Source organism: Gallus gallus, chromosome 3 (assembly GCF_016699485.2).
Source record: "Gallus gallus isolate bGalGal1 chromosome 3, bGalGal1.mat.broiler.GRCg7b, whole genome shotgun sequence".
NCBI classification, from domain to species: Eukaryota; Metazoa; Chordata; class Aves; order Galliformes; family Phasianidae; genus Gallus; species Gallus gallus.
In genome coordinates this window covers 52,074,050-52,097,974 of record NC_052534.1, presented here as the reverse complement: position 1 = coordinate 52,097,974, position 23,925 = coordinate 52,074,050, and the positions used below count along the sequence as shown (strand labels likewise).

The 23,925-nt window shown below is 44.4% G+C and overlaps 1 protein-coding gene across 6 annotated transcripts in view; it reads left to right on the top strand.

The window, feature by feature from the left end:
- PHACTR2 (phosphatase and actin regulator 2) overlaps positions 1 to 23,925 on the top strand; it is a 124,760-nt gene that overhangs the window by 22,454 nt on the left and 78,381 nt on the right. For 3 of the 6 annotated variants that reach the window (XM_040698475.2, XM_040698477.2, XM_015284203.3), the window contains exon 1: positions 2,698 to 2,844. The exons of the other annotated variants lie outside the window; for them this stretch is intronic. In XM_040698475.2, the coding sequence (XP_040554409.1) occupies positions 2,832 to 2,844 (13 nt within the window). In that variant the 5' untranslated portion in view covers positions 2,698 to 2,831. Of the gene's footprint in view, positions 1 to 2,697; positions 2,845 to 23,925 lie in introns of those variants that run through there. 6 annotated transcript variants of the gene reach the window in all.

The window sequence follows — 23,925 nt, the reverse complement described above, 5'->3', positions numbered from 1 at the left end:
GTTGTGGCATCATGCAACTATAGATTGTGATGTAGTTGTTCTGTACTTAATGGTTAGATAAGTTTATGCCTGGCATATACATATATTTACCTTTTAAATATCACTTGCAACCCATACATTTCCTTTGCCTGTGTGCAGTCTGGTATTAACTGCATCTGATCATACACAATTGTTAATTCCTATGCAATAATCTAATTGCCTACAAGAAAAAAAAAAAAAAGTCATGTATTTTGTGAAGCTTTCTTTTTTTGGAAGCTTTCTGGTGAGATATTTTCTGTTCAGACTGCAGGGATATAGGTCACATATCATATTAATTTTCCATTTATAGTTAGCCTTCAAGAGTTAATAAATGATTACTTGTCACACAGCCTTGATGAAGCACCTGAACTCATTGCTTATCAAGCTGTTGCAACTCAGACTTCCATGCTTTAGTGAGCACCGTACAGTCACGAATCTCAGCTGACCTAAGGCTGTGGCTATATCTGAATTGCATGTCAGGATGGGCCCTGGGCACACATTGTCATCTTCTAGGGCTTCTTTAGCAGAAAGCTTGTGTGTGGGCAGGAAGGGGGCCATGGTGCACTCCCATAGGTCTTCTCCTCCCTGTGGCTGGCGACCAGCACCTTGTGGGGATGCCATGCAGGCCATTGGCCCTGCAGGTGGGGCTCAGCCACGGTACGTACCCTGCTTGCCACATGGAAACAGTCACTGCCTGGAGCTGTTCTTTTGCCTCAGGTCAGAGGAGGTGCAGCTCTGGATCTCCCATAGGTTCCTGAGCACAGACTGTTACCCATCTGTGTCCCCAGCCACCAGGCTTGGGACTGCTGCACCATTGCCTGATGGCTAACTCAAGTGTGTAGTCCAAGTGAAACTGAAACCAAACAGATTGGATTCAAAACCAACCCCTCTTAGCTTTAGCCAGCACAAAGCTTTGTCATACTTGCTAGGATTTAAGATGCATTTATGCATCTTCTGCCCTTCTCAGAACTGGGCACGCTCTGATGGGTCATCTATCAGGTGCCCACCTCTCCTCCTCCAGATTAGTGCTCCTAGATTTCATCAGATGCACATAAATCGGTAACTTCAATTGTCACATCGATCAATTGTTATTAACTGATCTACCATCAAGCAGGCAAATAAGCTCCTTATTGGTCATTTTTAACCTCTTGCACTGATGTGGTTTTTTCAGCTATCTAAAACACAGTGTAAATGCAACATGCTCATGACAGCTTCTATTTTTTTTTATAAGCTCTTTATAAGCCACTTATAAATAGAACCTTAATATGAAGTGTGACAGATTTCTAGTCTTTATTCTCTCCTTAGCCCTCCAAGCACTTCCTTTCTGTAATATGGAATACATCCAATGTGCCCTAGATATTCTCCATTCTTGCTGATGACTTTAGCTCTCAGCCATTGATTCTCTCCACTTCTTTATCAGTGTAAATAGAACAGGGTTGCAACTGTCTTCTCTTTGAACATTTAAAAAGGACAACTAAGATCAGAGGGACAGTGAGGAGGCGATGAATAGAAGATGTATTTTGTTGTTCACGTGATGCAGCTCTAGGCTGTGGGGTTTCATGTCAATATGGTACAGATAAAATATATGCATTTCTTTTCCATCGCAGTAGAGAGAATTGGAGTACCCGGTGAATTATTTAAAGGAAGGAAAAATATTGTGAGGACATTGTGACATTTGTGTAGCGTTAGTGCTTTGTGACATTCTGTTTCACCAGTGTACTTTGCCAAATTCAGTGTGTATAATGGTCTCCCTTTCACTACTGAGCAAACACTGTAGCACAAAATGCTCCATTTTATGGTTACATATAAAATCAGTGGCAAAATGGGACTGGAACACACATTGCCTGGTACCCTCCAGGTACTGTCTCCCTTCACTCTCTGCTGCCAGGAGAGAGATTGTTTACTGGAAATATATATGTATACATGTATGTTCATTTGTAGGGAGAAAACTCTGGAAGTGGAGGGTGGAGAAATGTTCAGAAGCCTATTCTGCTTGTTTCTATGGGGGTAAATTCTATGCATCAGAGACTTGCATGGTGTTGAAAGTTTAGAAGCAATATCCGTTAATCTCAGCATATGTCATTCAGATTTCATTGAGCCCAGTCTCTGCAGCAGCCAGCATGCTGTTACTTTAACACCGAAAGACGTAAAGCCCTGTTACTTTTCACTCTTTCCTTACATTTAGCTATGAAAGTATAACCTTGGATGCCTCGAGACAATTAATAATTGGCATCTGCTGTGTTTCTCACAGACAGCAGGGAACATCAGGTGCATAACTTGTAGGATTTAAAGCACAGCCAAAGCTGAGGGCTGCAGATTGTGGTCTAACCTAACGCTTCTCAGCCATAGGCTCCTTCCCCTTTATTTCCTTCAAACTTTTCTGTTGCGTCACTGAAAAATCATAGCCCTTTGCTTTGTAATCATACCCCTTTTTTTATTTAAAGTTTTGCCTCCCTACCCATTAAATACATCCTCGTTAGCGTTGCTTTTACTTTTCAGAAACGTATATTCAGTATTATAGGCTAGGAGTTCTTTTGTTTTCTCCCCGAAGAGGTAAAACCCTGGGGGATTTAAGTATCTACTTGATAGGCTCACACAATCTTAATCAGCCTATAATGGAGCTAATGGCTGTTTGTCATCCTTGGAGATATAAATTTCCTGGTGATGTCTACTGCAGTCAGTGCATGAAGTATGCTCTGACTGCCAGCAAGGTCTAATAACCAGGAGAAGGGCAGCCAGCTTCATTAGCGAGAGGGAGACCGTGCCGGCTGCTTTTCTGGGCAACTCCGTTTTTTGAATGCCGAGGGGGGAAAATGGATAATGCTGGTAAGTGAAATAAAACAGATCTTCCTTCTTAGCGAGGCTACGGGGTTCGTTTGTCTCCTGTCTCCCTTGCAGCAGGAGATGTGTTTCTTTAGCCTTTGCGGCTCCTTCCATTTCAACGTCCTTTATTAGAGCGAATTTCTATGTGTAAAATGTGACACACTGAAGTTTTTAACCCTTTGACAGTCGGCTTTTCTGTTTTAAGTCGGTGTTTCCTTGAAATATGAGCCAAAACTGTAACGTAGGGTCTGCCTTTTCGAGGTTTTTGCTTTTGTTTCGGAAACTATATGCAGGAGATGTGGAAGGGAGGGAAAATGCATAGCGTCAAGTGGGAAAATATCTTTCACAGATGGCAATAGGTGTGTGGAGGTAACTGCTGAAGCTAACCGAAAGCGGGCAATGCATTTCTCGTATCTGCACTATTATTTGAGGCTTTTTCTGCTCTCTCTCTGTTTCCTCTCTCTTCTATTTAGAACACAAAATTCTGCATACATTTGCACTTTTTATTGTTTACTGTGGTGTTCCAACTTTAGATCATGCATTTTCATGCCAAATAATGCACTTCATGGTTTCTGAGAGGTGCACGCCATACCAACATCGCGTATGTGATGAAATGGTTTCTCTGCGTTTTCCTTTTGCGTTACCTTGTATCCCAAAGCATTGCAAAAAAGTGCTTTCTGTGATGGGTATTTCGCGTGTTACTTCGGCTGCTGTGAAAGCGGAACATTTCGGCGTCACACTTATTTACTGAGACAAGTACAATTCACAGCGGGATATAGAATTTACGGTAGACTCAGTGCCCTTTGAAACGTTCTCAAATCTCATCAGATTTGTCAGACGTTAACCTTTGCAGTGACGTTCACCTCCACAATGCGTGGGGGAAAAAAATGATTTACGGTAGATTTCAGAGATGATACTTTAAGGAAAGCTTATTTTTGTGGGTTTATTATTATTTTTCATGTAATCGTAGTGAAACTCTTGCTTGTGCCTGCTAAGCTGTCCGGGTCAATTTCACCTTAGGTGTATCGTCATCAACTTCTATGACAAACAAACTCCTGCTCTTATATAAAGTCCAAGACAAAAAAAAAAACACAACCCACTTTTTCTGGAAATTAAAATGCTGGTGTCATGGGAGATTACAGTGCTGGTACCTGTGAGCTTAAAAGCTGACCTGTTCCTAGTATGATGAACGTTTCTGTGAAATAAGTAAGATTATAAATACTTCTTGTGCTTGGTGCAATCTTTTGAGAAGACTTAACCTAATAAATGCTAATGGCATGTGTTTGATATTCTGTGACAAGGCAGAATTTTCCAGTTGGAGGAGAAGGACTCCTCCAGCACAGAGTGCCTGTGGGCAAGAGATGCTCTGAGCAGCTAAACCCTCCTGGTTTTTAAACTCTCCAGCATCAGCAACTAATGCTATTGAAGTCTTGACAGAGCTATTACTTTAATCCAGCTGTAAGAATCTGCTCCGGAATGAGTCACATTCATTTTAAAGGCCAGTTTTTTGGGGGGTGCACGGGGAAGCTGGTATCTGAAAACCACAGAAACAGATTTTCCTGTGTGCTTATATATCTACTTTTCGGCCTTACGAATAACCTGGTTTTCTTGTGATCTGCAAAATTTGGAAGTTAGAATAAGTAAGCTTTGCTCTCTGTACAACTTTACCAACTAATTTCAAAGCCTCTTATATGACCAATTTCCTGAAGTTTCCAGATGTTTGGGGTTTTTTTTTTTTTATCATGCAGAAGCCGTGACTGATGCTCTGCTTTTTTATTTTATTTTTTTTTAAATAACCATTTATATACAGTTGAGCTTAGCTGAAATAGTGGGAGGAGACTTGAGGACCAGTTAAGAATATCCAACAGCTGCTGCAAATGTCTCAGGGAGAAGACTGATATGTTCCCAAAGCATCTGCAAAGAGATTTTTAGGGCACTTGACCCCTAATAGAAACCAAACAGAGCCAGATGCCAGCATGGGGAGTGCTCAGCAGGCACCCCTGAGGGTCTGGCTGTGCCCCCTGCATTTCACAGGGATGTGGGTGCACCTTCGAATGTCCTGCGCTAAAATCTGGGCACTCGTCAGCTGGTGATCAAACAGAGAAGACAGAGATATCTGGAGCCGTAAGACCGTTTGCCTCATTAGTTTGTTCAGCAGTAGTTGGCCAATTGAAAATGTAAACATGCTAATGTATACCAACTGGATACCTGCCTAGATTCTTCTTAAAGAGATGCTATTTCTGGCAGCACAGAACCACAGAGCCCTAGCTCAGCTGCAAGCTTGAGCTGCCGAGTGTTAGAAATAACAATTTGGTTATCGGTGTTGGTGAATCAGGCCTTTGTTATTACATTCCTCGTGCTGCCAGAGAGACTTTCCAAGTCAGACCGTGGATAATTGTTGGGCAAAACTCCATCTCCTCCTCTGCATAGCAGAAATATCATGACTCGTATTCTGTGCCATCATCAAAGCCGTTTTTCTGTCCAGAACTGTTATCTAAAAAGATCAATGTTGCTAATAGTTCAGCTGCTCGGGTCCATGGTATCAAGAAACCGTGTTTTCATTTAGAACTTTCATTTAAATGCTAGATTACTTATTTTTAACCTGTGCCACTGATACAGCCCCACAACACTGTTGTCTCGTGCTCTTTTAAAAGCTTTTCCTGGAATAACAATAAAATATTCATCACTGTGTGCGCGGTGTGTCAGGACAGTTCTGGCAGTGTTTTTTGGCCTGTTTTGGCAGCGGTTGTTCCTGACGGTTTGGCTGCAGGTATTCAGCTGTGAGACTGCCTGGCACTGCAGGGGGGGGACCAGTAGCCCCAGCCCCATCTCACCATGCAAGGTCAGCCCAGGCCCATGGCCAAAGGCAGTGCTGGTACAATAACGCTCACTTTAAAACACAAAGTGAGGGCTGGAAATAACTCATGGGAACGAAAGAGAATATAGAAGTGGCAAGGAACTTGTGCAGCAGGAAGAGAGGAGCTGCTGAAACAGACCTGCTCACAAGTGGTACTTCTTTTGGGATTTCCTGTCAGGAGGGAGGTCAGCACTATCCCCTCCCCCAAGAGCTCCTGTCCGGCATCTCACCTTGAAGTGGACAAGACTCATGTTGTCCATAGCCACACAGTGGTGCCAGGGCAGGGATTTTGGCAGGGGGAAACACACCACAGCCCTCAAGCTAAACTGAGAGGCCTTGTTTCACTTTCTTGGGGTTTATGTGGCTTCTTTGTACTTGTAATATTATTGTAGAAGTAATGAGCTAGCTGTGGTTGTTACCCTGAATTATGCCAGCCCTATGGCTGGGCCTCCCAGTAAATACTGAACTTCTCTCACCAGTAGAGTAGAGTTGCCCATAGCCTATGCTCAGTTGTGGTGGGACAGGGTGAATAGTGCGTGTCAGCTTAGCCGCCTTCTGCCCAGTAACATATGTCACAGGAAGGTTAGGAGACACAGGAAGCTGTTTGCTGACTAAGCCCCTTGCTTTTGAACTAATACATCACTTTTGTCTTTCAGTAAGTCAAAAGGACTTATTTAGCATCCTTTAAATATAGGACTGGCAGGACTGAACACTGGTAAAGAATTTGATCTTAAAGATACCTTGTTGTCTCTTACGTGTATTTCAGGCAAACAGTGCACACCTTAATAAAATGCAAGGGAGATAAACACATAGGTAGTTAGAAGAGCAAGCTGAGAGCTTGCTCTTGCTGTATTCAGACACCTCTACTACAGCCCAGCTTGTCTGCGTGCAGAATTAGCCTACCCAACAGTCTCATAGCATGTTGTGAGGTTCGTTTGTTGCCCATACAGGCAATTGTTTGGCCATCTATAGCTTAAGCTTGGCTGAATTGTCCCTTTTCTTCCCTATCTAATTTGGAAACCTATTGAAAAATAAAAAAGCATGCTTGCAATGGAAACAGTATCAGTGTAACTGAAGGTTTGCCAGTAGCACAATGGCAACTCCAAATTCCAGCAGCAATTCCTTTTTGACAGGACAGCAGTATCTCCTTTCTCTCCATCCCACATTTTGGTATGAGTTCACTCACTGTCTTTGCAAAACGTGGTTATCAATGATGCCACGCTGACTTTTATTGGGTTTGTGTGCTGTTTTCTGTAGGTCACAAACCAGTTGAACCTGGACAATTAAAATACACAGCAGAAATCAGCTTTTTTATTCTACACTATATATCTTTGTCTCCTGTCTGTACTCATGGCCTCAGCTGAGGCAGATGCTGTAGTATGTCACAGGTCACCATCTCCTAGAAAGTTGACCTTATTCCTGACATAATTTTAGAATAATACTCACAACACATGCTCCTTTACCCAGAAGCTGGAACAGTGCATTTATAAAGACATGGAAAATGTTTGTATCAGCACTAAACTTCCCTGCGAGGCTGCTGTTCCCAACTTGTTTTCAAGTCTGTATACAAGTAGCCTCTGAGTAAGTCCATAGTAACTTAGACCAGAAGCAAACAAATGCTATGCAGGATCAAAACGACAGTGCATCTTCCAACTTAGTAATGGTTCCCCCATGCCACCTAGAGTGACTCTCAGGTAACCTTTTAGCCAGAAATATTACGATTGCATCGCACACAGCATATTTCAGCATCTATTCCAGTCTCCACAGCACATCTTTTGAAGAAGCGCCATGAACTCCATCCAGCTGGTTTGGAGAAATGGTGTAATGAAGATTCTGTCTTCTATTAGGTTGTAATTCTGTTTTCTGACAAATAAATTAGGAAGCATCAGCCCATCAGGTATATATGTTGTATTTACATCTGCTGACTGTGTGGGTTTTGGCAAAATGCCTTTTAAACTCCCCATTCTGAGCTCTGAATCGTTACTGCCACATACTGTGAAGAAGGAAGCATTGTGTACAGGCGTAGAAACCCAGATTATGCAGGCAGTGTTTCCTGACAGGCTTGTAGCAACCACCAGACCATTGCTGCAGGAGCCAATCCTTTTAAGGGCACAAGGAGGTAATCAGGAAGGGAAAAGGTTGTGTTAAGAGGCGCTGGCACAAATCACTCAGAGAAAAGCAGCCTGGGCTCCAGGGGCTTCGAAGACATCAAATTGCAGGGCCTGAAGTTATGCATCAGGGGAAAAGTAGCACCATGTGACCGAAGAGCAGGTGGCTGATAATAAGGACCCGGTCTGCTGCTGCTTAATCATCATTCATTGTCTCTAACTGTGAATCTTTTTGGAAATTCGATCCTTAATGAGTGCCTTGCAGGGGTATCGCTTTGGGCTCTAAATGTAGACTGGATGGAATTTTACCAAGAAGTCTTTTTCTGTGTTCCCCTCTCATTATTTGACCATTTTTAATATTTTCACATAAAATGTTTATGAGACCTCCTCCCGAAGTATAACTGGATAAAAATAAGTAGCTTAGGACTGTAAGACTTCCTAGCAACCTTCCTGGGCAGGCAAAAGCAGCTCTGAGCAGAGCAGCCCCATGGCACTCTGGTCAGTCCTGTGGCAGGAGGGATCTGGCAGACCCGGGAGGGGAGGCAGAGCTGAGTGAGTGACCCCCCACTAGTGCTGCTGAGTGGCAGTGGGCTGGGGGAATGGGTCATGCCATTTACTATCCCATGCCCAAGGAGCAGTGCGGGCTTGGCTGTGTGCACAGCGTGGCACCAGAAGGGATACTGGAGACACCCGTATAAATCAGAATAAAAGTGTGCTCCCCGAGGATGCCACGGGGCAGTGGTACCAGTGGTGGGGCTTCTCTCAGGCAGTAAAGAATGATGGTTTTGGATACGGTCAGCTGCTTGTGTCCTGGAAGAAACAAACTCCACCCAGGCAATGAATATCTGAGTTTCTGGGAAGACGTGGCTGAAGCAATGGATTTGAGGGCAGTATCAGGTCCCCATTCACAACCAGTTTTGAAATAAGGCAAAAGGACCAGGAGGAGCTGAACTGTCCAGGACAAATATTTACTTCTTCTTCGTTTGCCGATATTTCTATAATATAATTATCAAAAATTACTGTTTGCAGTTCACAGCTCATCAAATGCTAAAACGTTTTAAAATGCATTTCTGAATAGTACCAGGAGAGTCATAAAGACCATTCCATGTCTCTACGGGGAGGCAGATGCAGTAGGAGACACTTGCAGCAGTAAGCTTCTCAGCTCTGGCATGACCTGTGCTAGCAGAGGCCTTACAGAATGTAACTCAGACACAAATGTGATGGCAGCTGGCATTGCCACAGGAACCAAAGCTGGGATGGATTTGTCCTCGCTGCAGCTCCTGCTGACTCACAAGTCCCTTCTGTCTTTCTCGCTGGTGCTTGAGACAGTCCAGAAAGTGAGGGGTAGTTAGTGGTGGAGGCTTGCGTGGGGGCCACACGAAAGACAACATGGCTCTTTCAAACCAGCAGAAAACGCGTGTTGCTGGGGGCTGCTTGTCGGCGTTTAGAGCACAGTCCAACAGTGCTGTGCTTTGCTGCGGCCTTATTGCCAGAGGAAATGGTCTGTTAACGCAGGAAGCCTTTGGAGTCCTTGCACACGAGTACTGTACTGTAAAAATAGCACATATATTTTAGCTTCTTTTGTTTGTTGCTGCAGTATTTATGTCTCCTTTTTCTTCTCTTTTCCGTTTCTGTTTTTGTTATTTGATATTATTAAAATAACTATCGTGACACATGATTCTGTTTTAATTTCAAGTGAAATTTGGCAGCTCCTAGTGGTGGGATAAGGTCTAATTTCACTTGGCATTTTAAAAAGAAATGCAAATGACAAAGACATTGAACCGATACATTTTGACAGCTCACATAACACTTTTTAAATGGATTTTTTCCATGCATTTTTAATACCCGGAATAGTCAGCCTTAATACTACCATATTTACAATAAATCATCATTCTAATGGAGACATTCTGTTTTGTCAGGCAGTACACAATCAGCAGTTTTTAATAAAGGATCTGAAAACTGTTTAACGTTAATTCTATGACACAAACTTGTAAGTGCCAGACAATTTAAAATTGGGGCCGATATGCTGCCCTTACGTTGGGATATTAAGAAATAATTAGAGCACAGTATGGGCTGGTTGCCACATGGAGTTTTTACCTTCCTTAGTTTATGTTACTTAGCTCAGTGACTAATGCATGATAGGGCCTCTGTAAGGCATATACATGCATTTCCTACTCCGCAACTGAAGGTTCTGAGTGGTGCCGGCAGGAGGTAGAAGTGTCTGCTTACTTTGGCATGTGTGGCTTTAGGAATAATAGAATCATAGAATTGCAGAATGATTCGGGTTAGAAGGCACTTTAAAGTCCACCCAGCCCTAACCCCTGCCATGGGCAGGGCTGCCCCCCACCAGCTCAGGCTGCCCAGGGCCCATCCAACCTGGCCTTGAGTGCCACCAGGTATAGGGCACCCACAGCTTCTCTGAGCAGCTGTGCCAGTGCCTTACCACCCTCTGGGTAGAGCATCACAGAATTCAGGAGCAAGAATGGTTTGGGCCTTAAAGATGGAATGGGTGTCGTCAGTAGCTGAGCCCAGCTTTCCTGCTTTTCCTACAGAGCACAGCACTATCTTTATCTCCTTCAGTACACCACAAAGACCATTCATGTCGTGTGTCAGGGCCTGAGCTTCTGCAGCTAGCTCCAAGCACACTGATGTGCTTACACTGCATAGTGCCTTTTGTCTAGCAGGCACTAATCCAAACCCACAGAGTAATCAGTCGTGGCACAACCACATCTTGCTCACCGCTTTGGAGGTGCCACTACCTGTCAGGAGCAGGAAAAGTTTGTGTAGTGCCTCTTCAAAGTGTTGTGATCTTTTGTAAGGTTAGACCATGTAGATAAAGAGAAAAATACATTCTTACCTACGCACGGGTGCTGTAAGCCCAAATTAATTGTGGTGCACCCTTGGGCAAGATTTTGGAGTCTATCAAGGTGAGCAATTTGCTTTGCAATGCCAGCAACATCTGAGGGTGATGAACATTAAAATGTTTTATTGCCCTCCACTTCAAGATAATGCAATGTCTACTAACACCCATTGGTTCAGTTCTGAGCACTGAAACTTCAACATGCATATCACAGTAGTTGTACGCAGAGCTCTGGATGTTCACGCGTTCCTATCAGCTCTGCAGCCTCTTGTGTTCTGTGCACATTCCTTCATCCTGCAGCTCAGGAAACGTTCCTGCTGAGTGGTCAGGGATTATATTGGCAGAGTAGGCAGACTGCTCAACTCAGTTTAGAATCTTATTTTAGGAGCAAAAATAGCCTGCATCCTTCCCACCTAAAAATGTTCCCTTCTCCCACAGAGCAATAAAAGGTTGCAGTGGGACCTCTTCCTCTCTCCGTTGGCTGCCTGCGTTGCTCTTTTTTTCTGCACCACGGGTGAATGAGCTAATGATATGGCACTGCGCTGAGGGGCAGGCTGCATGGCTGTTGTTTAAAAGCACTTTTTTCTGAGAGCAGTGTTTTTCTGTTACGTTAGTACTGCTGTGGGTGCGTTGGTAAAGGCTGCATCCTGTTACCCATTGTGATGCTGTTGGCTACCTGACGCAATGTCTTGCTATTTCAGTGACATGAAAAACTGAGGTAAGATTGATCTGAGATAAGCTCCCTTATTGCTGCTTGCAATCACAGCTAGATATTGTTGTTGCTTTTTTTTTTTTTTCCTTTTTCCTTTTCTTTTTATTTTCTGGTTTACATTTAAAAGCTTGACAGCAAATTCAGCTTTATTTATCCGTTAGTGCAGATGACTCCCAAATGTTAAAGTCTGGGCACCTCTTCTGGATTCAGACAGGGTGCGTGGCCATTTCAGATGACTGCCTGTGAGGTGAACACCAGGTTCCCCCGGCAAAAGTAAGCATCATTCCTGTGACCAGCATTGAATCATGAGTTTGTGGCACCGTTGTCTCTTGTCTGTGATCTCCTTTGCTTTGCCTTTGAGCTTATTTTTCAGGTCAGTAAAGAGCACCTCGAGTAGTAGGTCAGATTGCCAATGGAGAAAAGGGTTGTCACTGTTTTGAATGACAGCTGATATGTGCTTTCCTGAGAAAGCAGCAAAAATAAACTTCTCAGCACAGTGCAGATGGAGCTGTGTGACTGATTTGGTTTCTTGAAACAAAGAGTGAACAAATGTTGTAAGAGAAAACTTACTTGAGGCAACGGGGCTTCTTCTCAGCGGAGAGAAAAAGCAGAGAATATTTTCACACACTGTGTGACTTTCCTTCTGGTCACCTTTCTGATCACATTTGGCTCAGCATGAACACTCAGAAACTGAATGTTCTTCCTAGCTGGTACCAAGCTACTTCCCACAGCTGGGAAGTGGTCACAGAATCACAGAATGGCCTGGGTTGGAAGGGACCTCAAGGATCATGAATCTCCAACCCCCATGCCGGGCAGGGCCGCCAACCTCCCCATTTACTAGACCAGGCTGCCCAGGGCCTCATCCAACCTGGCCTTGAACACCTCCAGGGACAGGGCATCCACAACCTCTCTGGGCAGCCCGTTTCAGCACCTCACCACTCTCCTGGTAAAGAACTTCCCCCTAACATCCAATCTAAATCTTCCCTCTTTCAACTTAAAACCATTCCCCCTTGTCCTGCTGTTATCTACCCTTTCAAAGAGTTTACTCCCTTCCTGTTTATAGGCTCCCTTCAGGTACTGAAAGGCTGCAATGAGGTCACCCTGCAGCCTTCTCTTCTCCAGGCTGAATAAGCCCAGCTCCCTCAGCCTGTCCTTGTAGGGAAGGTGCTCCAGCCCCCTGATCATCTTTGTGGCCCTCCTCTGGACACTCTCCAACAGCTCTCTGTCTTTCTTGTACTGAGGGCTCCAGACCTGGACACAGTGCTCCAGATGGGGCCTCACAAGAGCAGAGTAGAGAGGGACAATCACCTCCCTGTCCCTGCTGGCCACCCCTCTCATGATGGAGCCCAGGATACCATTTGCTTTCCGAGCTGCAAGAGCACACTGCTGGCTCATGTTAAGTTTGTCATCCATCAGGACCCCCAGGTCCTTCTCTGCAGAGCTGCTCTCAAGCACTGCTCCTTCCAGTCTGTATAGATGCCTGGGGTTCCTCCGGCCCAAGTGCAAAACCCTGCACTTTGCCGTGTTGAACCTCATTAGGTTCTCCCGGGCCCACCTTTCAAGTTTGTCAAGGTCCCTCTGAATGGCATCCCTTCCTTCCTCTGTGTCAACCGCACCACTCAGCTTGGTGTCGTCAGCAAATTTGCTGAGGGTGCACTCGATTCCATCGTTGATGTCATTGATAAAGAGCACCGGTCCCAAGACAGACCCCTGCGGGACTCCGCTCGTTACCGGCCTCCACCTGGACATAGAACCATTGATCACCACCCTCTGTCTGTGGTCTCTAGGTTCTTTTGGATTTTACTGTGTCAAAGATGACTAGTCCAAGATTTTGCCATCTTTAAAAAGCATATCCACTTTGCTCCTAATCCGTTCCTCCAATTTCAGTGACCACTACTTTAAATCAAACTGTTCCTTGCTCATTTATAGAACAAGCTATCTCTTTGCCGTATTTGCACATAGCTGCATCCTGTGCTTTGTGGAGTACAGAAAGCACTGCAAATGGATGGGAGCAAAACTGCCTCCCGAGCAAAATAAGGCAGCAATCTGCGAGGCTGATGCTTGGCCACAACACAGAACCTGTGGAAAGCCAGCACTGCTTAGGGGTGCTGTTGGAGATGGGCTGGATGGACCTTTCCTGTATGTGTAGGGGGAATGCAAGCAGGAAGGAGAAGTGGAGAGGTCCCAACCTGCTGTAAGATGTGTTCGTATATCGCGGTGGCTGGGAAAGCGTTATCAAAGACAGGTCTCATCACTCTTGTGAGACAGCTGCGTGCTGTTAAAAAAAATGATTATTAATCTGTTATAGCATTTTTTAAAAGCAGTAAGTGAAATACAATGGTAATCATTAGCTGGTGAGTCTGACATCCATCCTGAGCAAAAATATGGAGCAGATGATGCAGGGACTGAGCCAGAAAGAATGAAAGGATTGAATACAAATAACTCCCATTAACATGGGTTTTAGGAAAAACAAGTTTGGGGAAAATCTTTCATACAGCTAACATGCTGCATTATGAGTTGTTTGGCTTTGGTCTGCCATGTAGATGCTAACATGATATACAATTAGTATGTTATGTATCAAATGAGTACCTAAATGCTAGGCTCCAGAATACAAATGTATTTTAGGAATCGTTGTCACACGTCTGGTGTGATTCAGGAGGCATCCAGCAAGAGCTGGTTCTCTGCTCTGTTCTGTGTGCTGCTACTAGCAATGACTGGCAAGAAAATATAAAACTATTTTTAGGTGAGAAACCAATGCATTCAATACGGACAGATGAAAAGCTATATAATCAGTGTGGGAAATAATTAGGTCATAGTTACAGATTGAGAGGCTCAGCATTGAGAGGAGTGATTTTTGAGAGGTACTTGCATAATACGTGTCATTAAGCTGGGAGCACACGGTCAGCTGATGAGCGGTGTCCCAGAGAGCTAACGAACTCTTAATATGTATTTGCAACACTGAAAGCGTCTGACTCCGGTTTGAGCTCCTGGGAAGCTGTAACTTCTGGTGTCCCACATCTTGTCTGAAACCTGAAAATCTTGAGAAGATGCAGGAAAGCCTCATAACTCAGAAATTGATGTCACTGTGGAAGACTAACCAAAACAAATTTCTTAATAATCTGAACCTTCTTTGCATCTCACCCTAAAATCCCTTTTGCATCTCTATAAATTTAATAATACTGAAAAAAAAAAAAACCAAACAAAAAAACCCCCACAAAACTGTCTCAATACTATTTCTTACCAAAAATCATTTGTTTGGACCTCTTCATTCCCATCTATGACTAAATATCACCAAGATCTATCTGTCGATGTACATTGTCAGGAATGGTGACACATATGTGTGTATGTGTGTGTGTGTAAATATATATATATATATATATCATAGAAATACTGGTAATGGCTGATTCAGATTAGAATAAGAAAGGTAACTGTTGATGACCATGAGGGGAAAAACAATATTTCAGAAGTTACAACCAATGGGCTGCTAAAAAGACTGGAAGTCAGGGGCCCCAGGTATTAGAAGGCCTCAAGAAGGATGCTCCTAATTCCTCCTTCCAGTTTTAATAAAGCCCCTGTTTCCAGTGAAGCTACCCACATCTGCCTTAATTGCTGGCTGTTGGACACAACAGTATGGTAACGCTGAGACGTACAAGTCTTGGCCACCTCCTCAGCATGAGAAAGGCTTCTTGAAATAATGCCCATTACAGTGTTTCTCAGTGCACATGTAGTTAAATGAAAGATGCTCAATTCTTTCTCATTATCACAGAGCCAGCACTGGCCAGGGTTCCTGCGCAACACATTAACTCATGTTACTTTTATGCCTAAGTACTAACAAGTGGGGCTGATGGGTGTAAGCCAGAACCAATTAAACCAATTATCACCACTTGCTCCAACGGAGGGCAGATTTTGGATTTTTTCCAGTATCTGAAATCAGGCAACATCCTCATTTCTCAGGGTTGCTGTCAGCCTGGCAGTGCAGTTGGAACACATAGAGGGCTGCAGTGAGGGCCATGGATAAAAATCACTTTGCTGTTTCGCCCAGTAGGAAGGGCTCGCTGCCTGAGTCTGGCAGCTTGGGAGGCAAATTGCTGGTGCTGCTCTTCACACTGCAAGGAACCAGTTCTTTGGTCTGGTACTGTTGTTTTACACAGATGGTATGGTTTTCTCTTCTGTTCTGATGAGAAAGAGTTTGGTTAAATTTTATTTTTTCAAAAGGACATCAGGAGAAATGCTCATGTCCATTAATGTCAGGTTTATAACGCCCTTCCCTGTTTGTCACCCAAGAATCCGAAGCCATGAGGCACCCCTTGTCAGGTTCATAACTAAAGAACAGGGCACCTCACTCCCTGTCCCTGTACTGTCTAGAGAAAGCAGGCCCCTACAAGAGAGGATAAGATTCATTAATGACAGGCTTTTTCCCCCAAACCCACTTTCTTTTGGTATCCCGTTATCACCTGAAAACAGACAGGCTCCTCAAGAAATGCTGTCTTCAGGCCGCTCTCCAGAGCAGTGTTAAAGGGATTGGATGTCATTTATCCAGTGGTCCAAGTGCTAATAAGGCACTACTATGGTTCAGGCAGCTGCGGTGGTTCCCCTAAATGGACATTTTAGTATCAAGGAGGAAAGGTTCACTATATAGGTAATTCTGGTGCCCCCGCGGTTAGGCAGTGGTGAAGGAGGGAGCTGAGAACTGTGAAACCAAGTGTCTGTGGGTCTAGCTACACTTCTCTGAGAGGGAATAATTCCTCACACAGCTATCCTGGTGGCTTTGAGGTTATGACTGTGGCAGATCTGTCTGCTGGGTGCTGGGAGGTACTCAAGTATTGCACTGTCAGGAAGCCAGAGATTTGCCTTACCTCACAGCTGGTGAGCTCCCATAGTTCTCATTGTTTCAGCTACACAGTGCTTTCAGGGCAAGAGTACTCTTATATCTTACTCTCTTCTGGCCTATAGAAAGCGGTATGAAAGACTTTGAGCACAATGGAAATAGCCTCAGAGTTACTACACACAACATTTGCTTTCTTCATCTCAAAGGGAAGAGGAGTCAAGAGGCCAAGTCTGAGCGTAGGCTGTTGTTCTAACCTTTTGCTCACATTCAGAAACAATGCTCTATTGTTATGTTGTTTCCTGCAGATTACACTAATAACCAGTGAGTGGTGAAGCATGAAAAGTGTTCTGGTTGCTTAGACTGAATTCTAATGTAAGAAGCTGTGTCAGCTTTCAAAAGGCCAATCAAAAATACACAGGAGGGCAAATTTGATAAGATAGTGCACGAGAAATTTTGCTGTAGCCCTCGAAACTCAAAAACTTCCTGGAAAGAATGGATTTTATGCCTAGGGAACTGTGGCACTTGCATTCTTCTCAAATGTTTTGTAATTTGGCAATCACATACATACATTTATTCTCTAGAAGAGCATAATCTAATGTTGGTAGTGGATTTTTCATGGAGGCTCGATTATCATTATAACAGGGATATGGTTTTTGTGTGTGTGCAGCATCTATGCAGCATACTGCAGGTTATAGGCATATTATCAACAGCAATTAGAAAATCTATGAATTACCGTCCTAGGAAACTCAAGTTTGTTTTTGGAGGTGAGGAAGAGTTAATAGAATGCACCTGGTCCTCAGAAGGTGCCCCATGCAGCGGGATCCCCTTGTCTGTCTTTGGCCAGGAGCAGAAGCTGAAAGTGCCAGGGAGGGAAAGAGTGAGCTCTGCATGCTTACAGAAGCATCACAATTGTCTGCTAGTTGTCTCTGATATATCAGGTATAAAGCTCACTGTCACTGAAATACACTTCAGTGACCTCACTGGTACAGCACCAAGGATGCACTGAGTGACGATCAGCTTTCATTTTGGCAGTTCAGTAACAAGCTAGAGACAATTCATGTAAATGTTCTATCTTCCTAGGTTGTCAGGTTCTCTTTTGTCATCTAGACTGGCTCAGATTTTAGTGAGTGTTAAGCTGGGAGGTGCAAAATGCCACAGCACTTCGAAAGCTGAGCTGTCAGACAGTGGTGTTCAGTGTGAAAACTGACAGACAGACAAGTTTGAAGTAACTCTGTAGAGGGTATGACCTTTTCTTAATAAGGTGAGATGTCCATTAGTGATCCAGTATTAATAGATAACTTACATGAACCAAAAATTCCTTGCTTGAATTGTGGATCCAGTTACTTCAACTTGCAGGGACAATTATTTGTCATATGATAAATGTTATCGTACCATATCATAGGTACCAGAATCCTATGAGCTGCCTGCACCAGAATTTCTTCACTGGCTGGTTTAATAACAGAATACCTCAACGTTCAAATACTTAATTTTCTCTCTATGAGAGTGGTAAACAGACCTCTGCGATATTTTTCCACACTTTTCCAGTCCATGGTTCTGAATGACACCAGCCCTTTCTGCTGGAACTCTTATTCAGACCTGTAGACATTTGCTAGGAGTAACAGGATGTTGTAACACAAACATCTGGCCACACAGTGTTTCAGCAGTGCCAGTTGCAGTAGGAAATGTGTACCTTTTCTCCTGCATCAACATTCAAGTGACTTGCATTAGCTTAGCATATCTATGCACAGATATAGTAGGCCTAAGCAAAATTGTTTATTAAGTAAATGTATTTTAGATCATCCACCCCACATCCATAGACAGGGTCTTCCTTGTAAGGCATAGAGCTAGTGGTCACTGAGCAAAGGTAAATCTGCATACCCGACCTCTGACAGTGGTGAAACCATGACCACACCACATCTTGGAATGAGTGGAGGTCTGCCTGGAGCCAGATGCCCTAATCCTGTGCTGAGATACTTGACTTCTGTGGAGCGTGGCTGCACAAAATGAAGGTAGCCCTGTTTTGTCACTCAACCAAAAGGCTGCTTCAGAAAGGGATAGGCATCATTTTCTCAGCTCGCATTAAAAAGAAACCCCACACCCTCTGTGTTTTCCTCAGATGCCACTTCTGCACTCCGGTTTATTTTCAGCATGCCAGGATAATGAGGATGGAAAGAGCAGTGCACACTTCTCAGTCACGTAAATAAGTTGTAAAACACTCTGAAAGTTTTTGGCACGTCTCCAGCAGCGGATCATTAAATAAGAGGAATAAACAAAAAGGGACCATCAGCCTGACCTCCACATAATGCGCTTAATGGCTGCCAGCTACATTCATAAATTTGCAGGCTCTGGCTTTTATCACCGTATATGAATCAAGGTCAAGTTTCATACTTGCTGTGGAGTTCATGAGAAAACGAAGACTCCGACATCTTGTTGCATTTTAGGAGTTTAAATGAGTGGGATGCGGGCTTGAGGGTGCTTGGGAACACCCCCCCCCCCTCCACCTGGTACATCATCTGGTTAGGCGAGATTTTATATAGACTTTTACTTGCTATTTTGGTCCAAAACAATTATTTCGTGTGATACACAGCAACTGCTTTTAAAAAGAAATGGAGTGATCTTAGGTATCTTTCTTAGCTGTTCTTTTTTTCCTCTCTCTTTTCTTCCTAACGTTATTCAGAGCAATAAAATAAGGGGTTGATCATCACATGCCCCTGTGACAGGAAAGCCCTACATGAGATAGCACTGCTCCAGGAACTTTACAGAAAGCACTGGAGCTTAATCCCAAGCTGGATTTTGCTGATCAAACCCCACAGCTAAATGTAACTGTGCTGCAATTAGTGAACCTGGTCTCTTTTCTCAGGTTATAAGTGATAGGACATGAGGAAAGGGCTTCAAGTTGCACTGGGGGGGTTTAGATTGGACTTCAGGAAGGATTTCTTCATGGAGAGCCTGTTTGAGCATCAGAATGGGCTGTGCAGGGAAGTGGTGGAATGCCCACCCCTGGAGGGATTTAAGAGACATGTGGATGTGGCAGTAGGGATATGGCTTAGTGATGGGACTCAGTAGGTGAGGTTGATGGTTGGATTTGGTGGCCCTATTGAGTCTGGTGACCCTGAAGACCTTTCCCAAGCCAAATGATTCTGTGATTCTGTCAGAGCTGCTGGCAGCACCCAAGGGGCAGCCCTCTCATGGCCCAGGTCTGCGCCTTGCACCTACCTGTGGCCCCCAAGGACACTGGGAACTGCAAAGGAGGCAGCGAGGGCTCCCCAGGCAGGCTGTACTCTCAAAAATGTGCATTTTCTTCCTTTGGGAATGAGGCTGCCTGGGCTAATTTTGTTAGGCACTCGAATACCTGCAGTAAGCACTGTAAATTAAGTCATTTTTCTCCCAGTAAGTAACATACCAGTAAAGATCTCAGTGCTAGCTCTCCCACACCAGCAGTGCAGCTTTTATGCCGGAATGTAATTCAGCGAGCCACAGAGCCATGAAAATATCTGAAGTACAATTTCTTTTAAATTGATTTCCCTTACAGGCAGACTTTCTTCCTGCACTTTTTTTTTTTCTTTTTTTTTTTTCTTTTCTTTTTTTTCTTTCTTTTTTTTTTTTTTTTTTTTTTGTGAAAGCTTCTGTCAGCCCTATTTAATTGCATTGGAGCTGAAAACAACAATATTACATTTACATTAGCTCTAAAGTCTCTGCAATTCCCCCCCCCCCCCTCCATATCCCATCTGGCTTTGATGGCTCTGAATTTTAATTTAATGAAATTTGTTCATTTTAACTAACTGAAATGTGCTGCATTAATGATCCGCTGTATTAAGCAGGTAGTAAAACAAAAGTGCAATACTGATGTTTAGTCTTGGTAAAAGCACTTTCCACTAGAACCATGCAACATTCCCATCTCATTTAATTGTTTAGTTTCCTTCTGTGTGGGCTTTGTAACTGAATGAACCTGAGCTAAAAATGGTCGGAATCAGCACAAAAGCCCCCAGGACTGGCAAATTAAAGCATGCTGGTTCCCCTGGCCACCAGCACGCAAATGAACGATGCATGAGAATTTAAAAAGCAAAATCAGACTCACAGATTCACACTTGATTTAAACAGTCAGCACACAGACACCAAATGTCCCTGCTGAAAGGGACTGGGGGGTACTGGTGGATAGTGAGCTGGACATGAGTCAGCAATGTGCCCTTGCAGCCCAGAAAGCTGACTGTATCCTGGGCTGCATCCAAAGAAGTGTGGCCTCACCTCTCTACTCTGCACTGATGAGACCTCACCTGGAGTACTGCGCCCAGATGTGTAGTACAGGAGAGACGTGGACCTGTTAGAAGGTGTCCTGAGGAGGGCCACAAAAATGATCAGAGGGATGGAACACCTCTCCTACAAGGACAGGCTGAGGGAGCTGGGGTTGTTCAGCATGGAGAAGAGAAGGATGCGAGGTGACCTGATAGTGGCCTTTCAGTGTCTAAAGGGGAGCTACGGGAAAGAAGGGGACACTTTTTAGCAGGATCAGTGGTGATAGAACCAGGGGAAATAGTTTCAAACTAAAAGAGGGGGGATCTAGATTGGACATAACAGAGAAGCTTTTAAGTGTGGTGAGGCACTGGAACAGGATGCCCAGAGAGGTGGTGGATGCCCTGTCCCTAAAGGTGCTCAAGGTCAGGCTGGGCAGGGCTCTGAGCAACATGATCTGGCTGTAGGTACCCCTGTTCACTCAGGGGAATAGGACTAGATGACCTTTAAGGATCTCCCAGACCTAAAGATTCTATGACTCTATGTGTAGGGTTAAAAAAAAAGGCAAAGCTCACCAGGCTTTCTGTCTCATTAGGAATAGAAAGCCTTCTCCAATGATATTCTGTCAGGTTACTAGAGCAGTGTTCCCTCACATCCCGTTGTAGAGGGTGCAAAGCCTGAGCCACTGTAATCCTCTCTGTCCACCGTCATTCATTCAGCAGTGTGGAAGCACCTCCCGGCATCAAGGATGGCTTGAGAAGAGGCTGTTAGGTAAAATGTATCAACAAGCATACTACAAGCAATTAGGATAACTGCTGAAAATCCGGAAAGATGGTGGCTGATTTTGAAGACCAAGAGGTGGGGAGCTTGCACTGAGCCTGGCACAGGAGAGCCAACCTGGATCAGTGCTCTGCATAGGCTCAGGTACACCTGCGTGCTGTGCAAGATCCCTGTTGGGGAAGCCTTCCATCACTGTTGGCACCTCACTGCAAGGTGAGGACTTTGAGCAAAAGCCACAGACCCACAGTTTAAAAAAATACACATATCATCTGGCTGCACAAAAGCAGGAGATTCATTTTACACTCATTAGACCCCTCTGTCTTGTGGGTTTTTCTAATGGATCAGCAAAGATGCAGGCCAAGTAACATGGCTGTAATTGCGGTACGTGCAAAAGGTACTCTCCTGTGGCGGCCACAGAAGAAAACTGCCCAGGGCCACGCTACGTGCCTTGAGGCAGCTGAAGTAAGCAGACAGACAGCAGCCAGCAGAGTTTGCCAGCAAGGAAATGCAGCTGAGCACCATACCCTCCTCATTGCTTCTGTAGCCAGCCAGACACCCCTGAGAAAGTGAGGTTGAGACAGAGATTTAGGAATTTTTTGTTCTGAATATCACCTGGGTGGCCCAGCCTGCGCTGGGGAGCAGATCTGTCCCCGGATGACACAACCTGGCAGTGCTTTCACCGCTTCTCCCCACAGCACTCCCGATGAAATGCAGATATCTGACCTTGTGGATAATAGTACTTCCCTAGGACCGGCGCGGGGTGCTCAAACACTGCAACAGAATATGCCGTATGAGTGCTGCACGTGGGAAGTAGATATGGGTTCAGTATTTGCAAAGTGGGAATAGTAAGGCCTGACTTGCAGAAGACCATTCAGGAAAGAGCCCAGCCCCGCCGCTGGCCTGCTAGTCACTAATGAATGAAGCATAAAGCGTCATGCTGTGCAGAGTAAGTGGACCAGGCACAGGGAGATGTCTGACATATATTTGGAGGTGTATTTAATATTGCAGCCCTTCCGGATTCCACTAACATGCTAGGGATTTTGGGATCAAATCAATGTTTGCATCAGTACCATGTGTCTCTGGAACAGAAGTGCTTACTTTAGAGCTGGCTATGAAAATAGTTTCCATTATAACCCCTTGTTTTCACATGCTTCTTATAATTTTTTTTTTTAAATCCTCTTTTGAGTCAGAAATTTCCATTCTGTATCTTTGCCAAAAGGTGAAGTATTTCCCCCTCTTTTTCTTAAGCTCAGAGGAAGAATCCTTCAGATGTTTTTGAGTCATGGGAGAGTGGAAAAATTGCATTTTCCCTGAAGGGGAAAAAAAAGGAACCATCTTTTTTGTAGTAGTAGAAAAAAAGGGGGAAATGAAACTGAGGGCTGAAAGTTGTATTTTTGGCCTCGAGATGTCTGAAGTAAACTAGCATTGTAGGGAACGACTTTGATTCAACAAAGGCAGAGATTATTCCAACTCTTGGCCGTTAATCAGGCACAGGGCCAGCTTTCAAACGTTGCCGGTGTTCAGGATATTGTTTAAGATTGTGCCTTTACAGCTGCCCATTTAAAGGGAAAGAGCCGGTCCCCTGTGGTCTCTTGCCCTTCAGGGCTAATTATAATCCAGCAACACGTTTCAATTCATTTCAAAATCTCATTGAATTAAGTGGAGCGAAGGAAACCATTGTGCCAAGCACTCAGTTTTCTGAAAATTATTGTTTTCTCAATTATCACTGAAGCCAGTAAGAGCAAGTCAAGGTGTTGAAGGCATGAAAAAAAGATAGGTGTGCAACAGCCGTGCTGATCAGTGATCCTCCAGTCCTCCACTGCTTTCTGTTCCTGTTTTTCCTGCTGGGAGCTGTAGCTGATGCACTGTGGATAAAACCCATTCCTTATGTTCCATGAAACATAACGCGTGAGCCCAACCGTTGGGCTGATGGCACTTTTGTGGCCTTCAGATTTGCATTTTCTGTTTGTCTTTTTTCGTTCTTTGCAACTTTTAACTATGCAGCCTGAATATTACATTAAATTGTTCACTTTCTGTCATTTAAAATCTGCTCTACATGTATGTGCGTTTGGCAAAGACATCCCAAATGACGTGTTTATGTTGCTCCGGTGCCAAAAAGCAGTGATTCATTAAGAAGCTTGGAGCCATGGAGGGAGAGCTGCAGCCAGCAACCACCACACATGCTCTGAAGAACAGAAAGCTGTGTTTTCCTAAGGAAAATGGTTAGTGAGGCAGGACTGGTATCATGGCTGACTTCTCCGGAGGGAAGAGGTACTGCTGGACGGGCTGGGGAGCACGAAAGCTCTCCTGGTTAACTTGGCTTTGCTGCAGCAGCAACAGCCAGGAGGCATTAAGCACAGAGGGGAGAGAGAAAGATGGCCAAGGGAGCCGGTGCAGCTTGTGGGAGCCCTTCTTGCAGTGCTGAGGTTGTGTGCTCTCATGCTGGGAGCTCTGCTGTGGGGAAAAGATGGAAGGGGAGAAGCAATACCCCAGGGTAGGAAGAAGCTTCTAGCTGCACATGGATTCTGTTTGGGCTAGGCCTGCTTGTATCAAGCAATGGGGGCCATCCACCCTATTTAGTGTAACTACAGATACAAACTTGCAGTGGCCATAGCCTCTGGAAACCTGGCAGAAGGGCGACTCTTGAGGAATTCCATAACCCAGGACGGTGTTTTAACGTCATCACTTTCTTCTTCCCCGGTGGCTTGA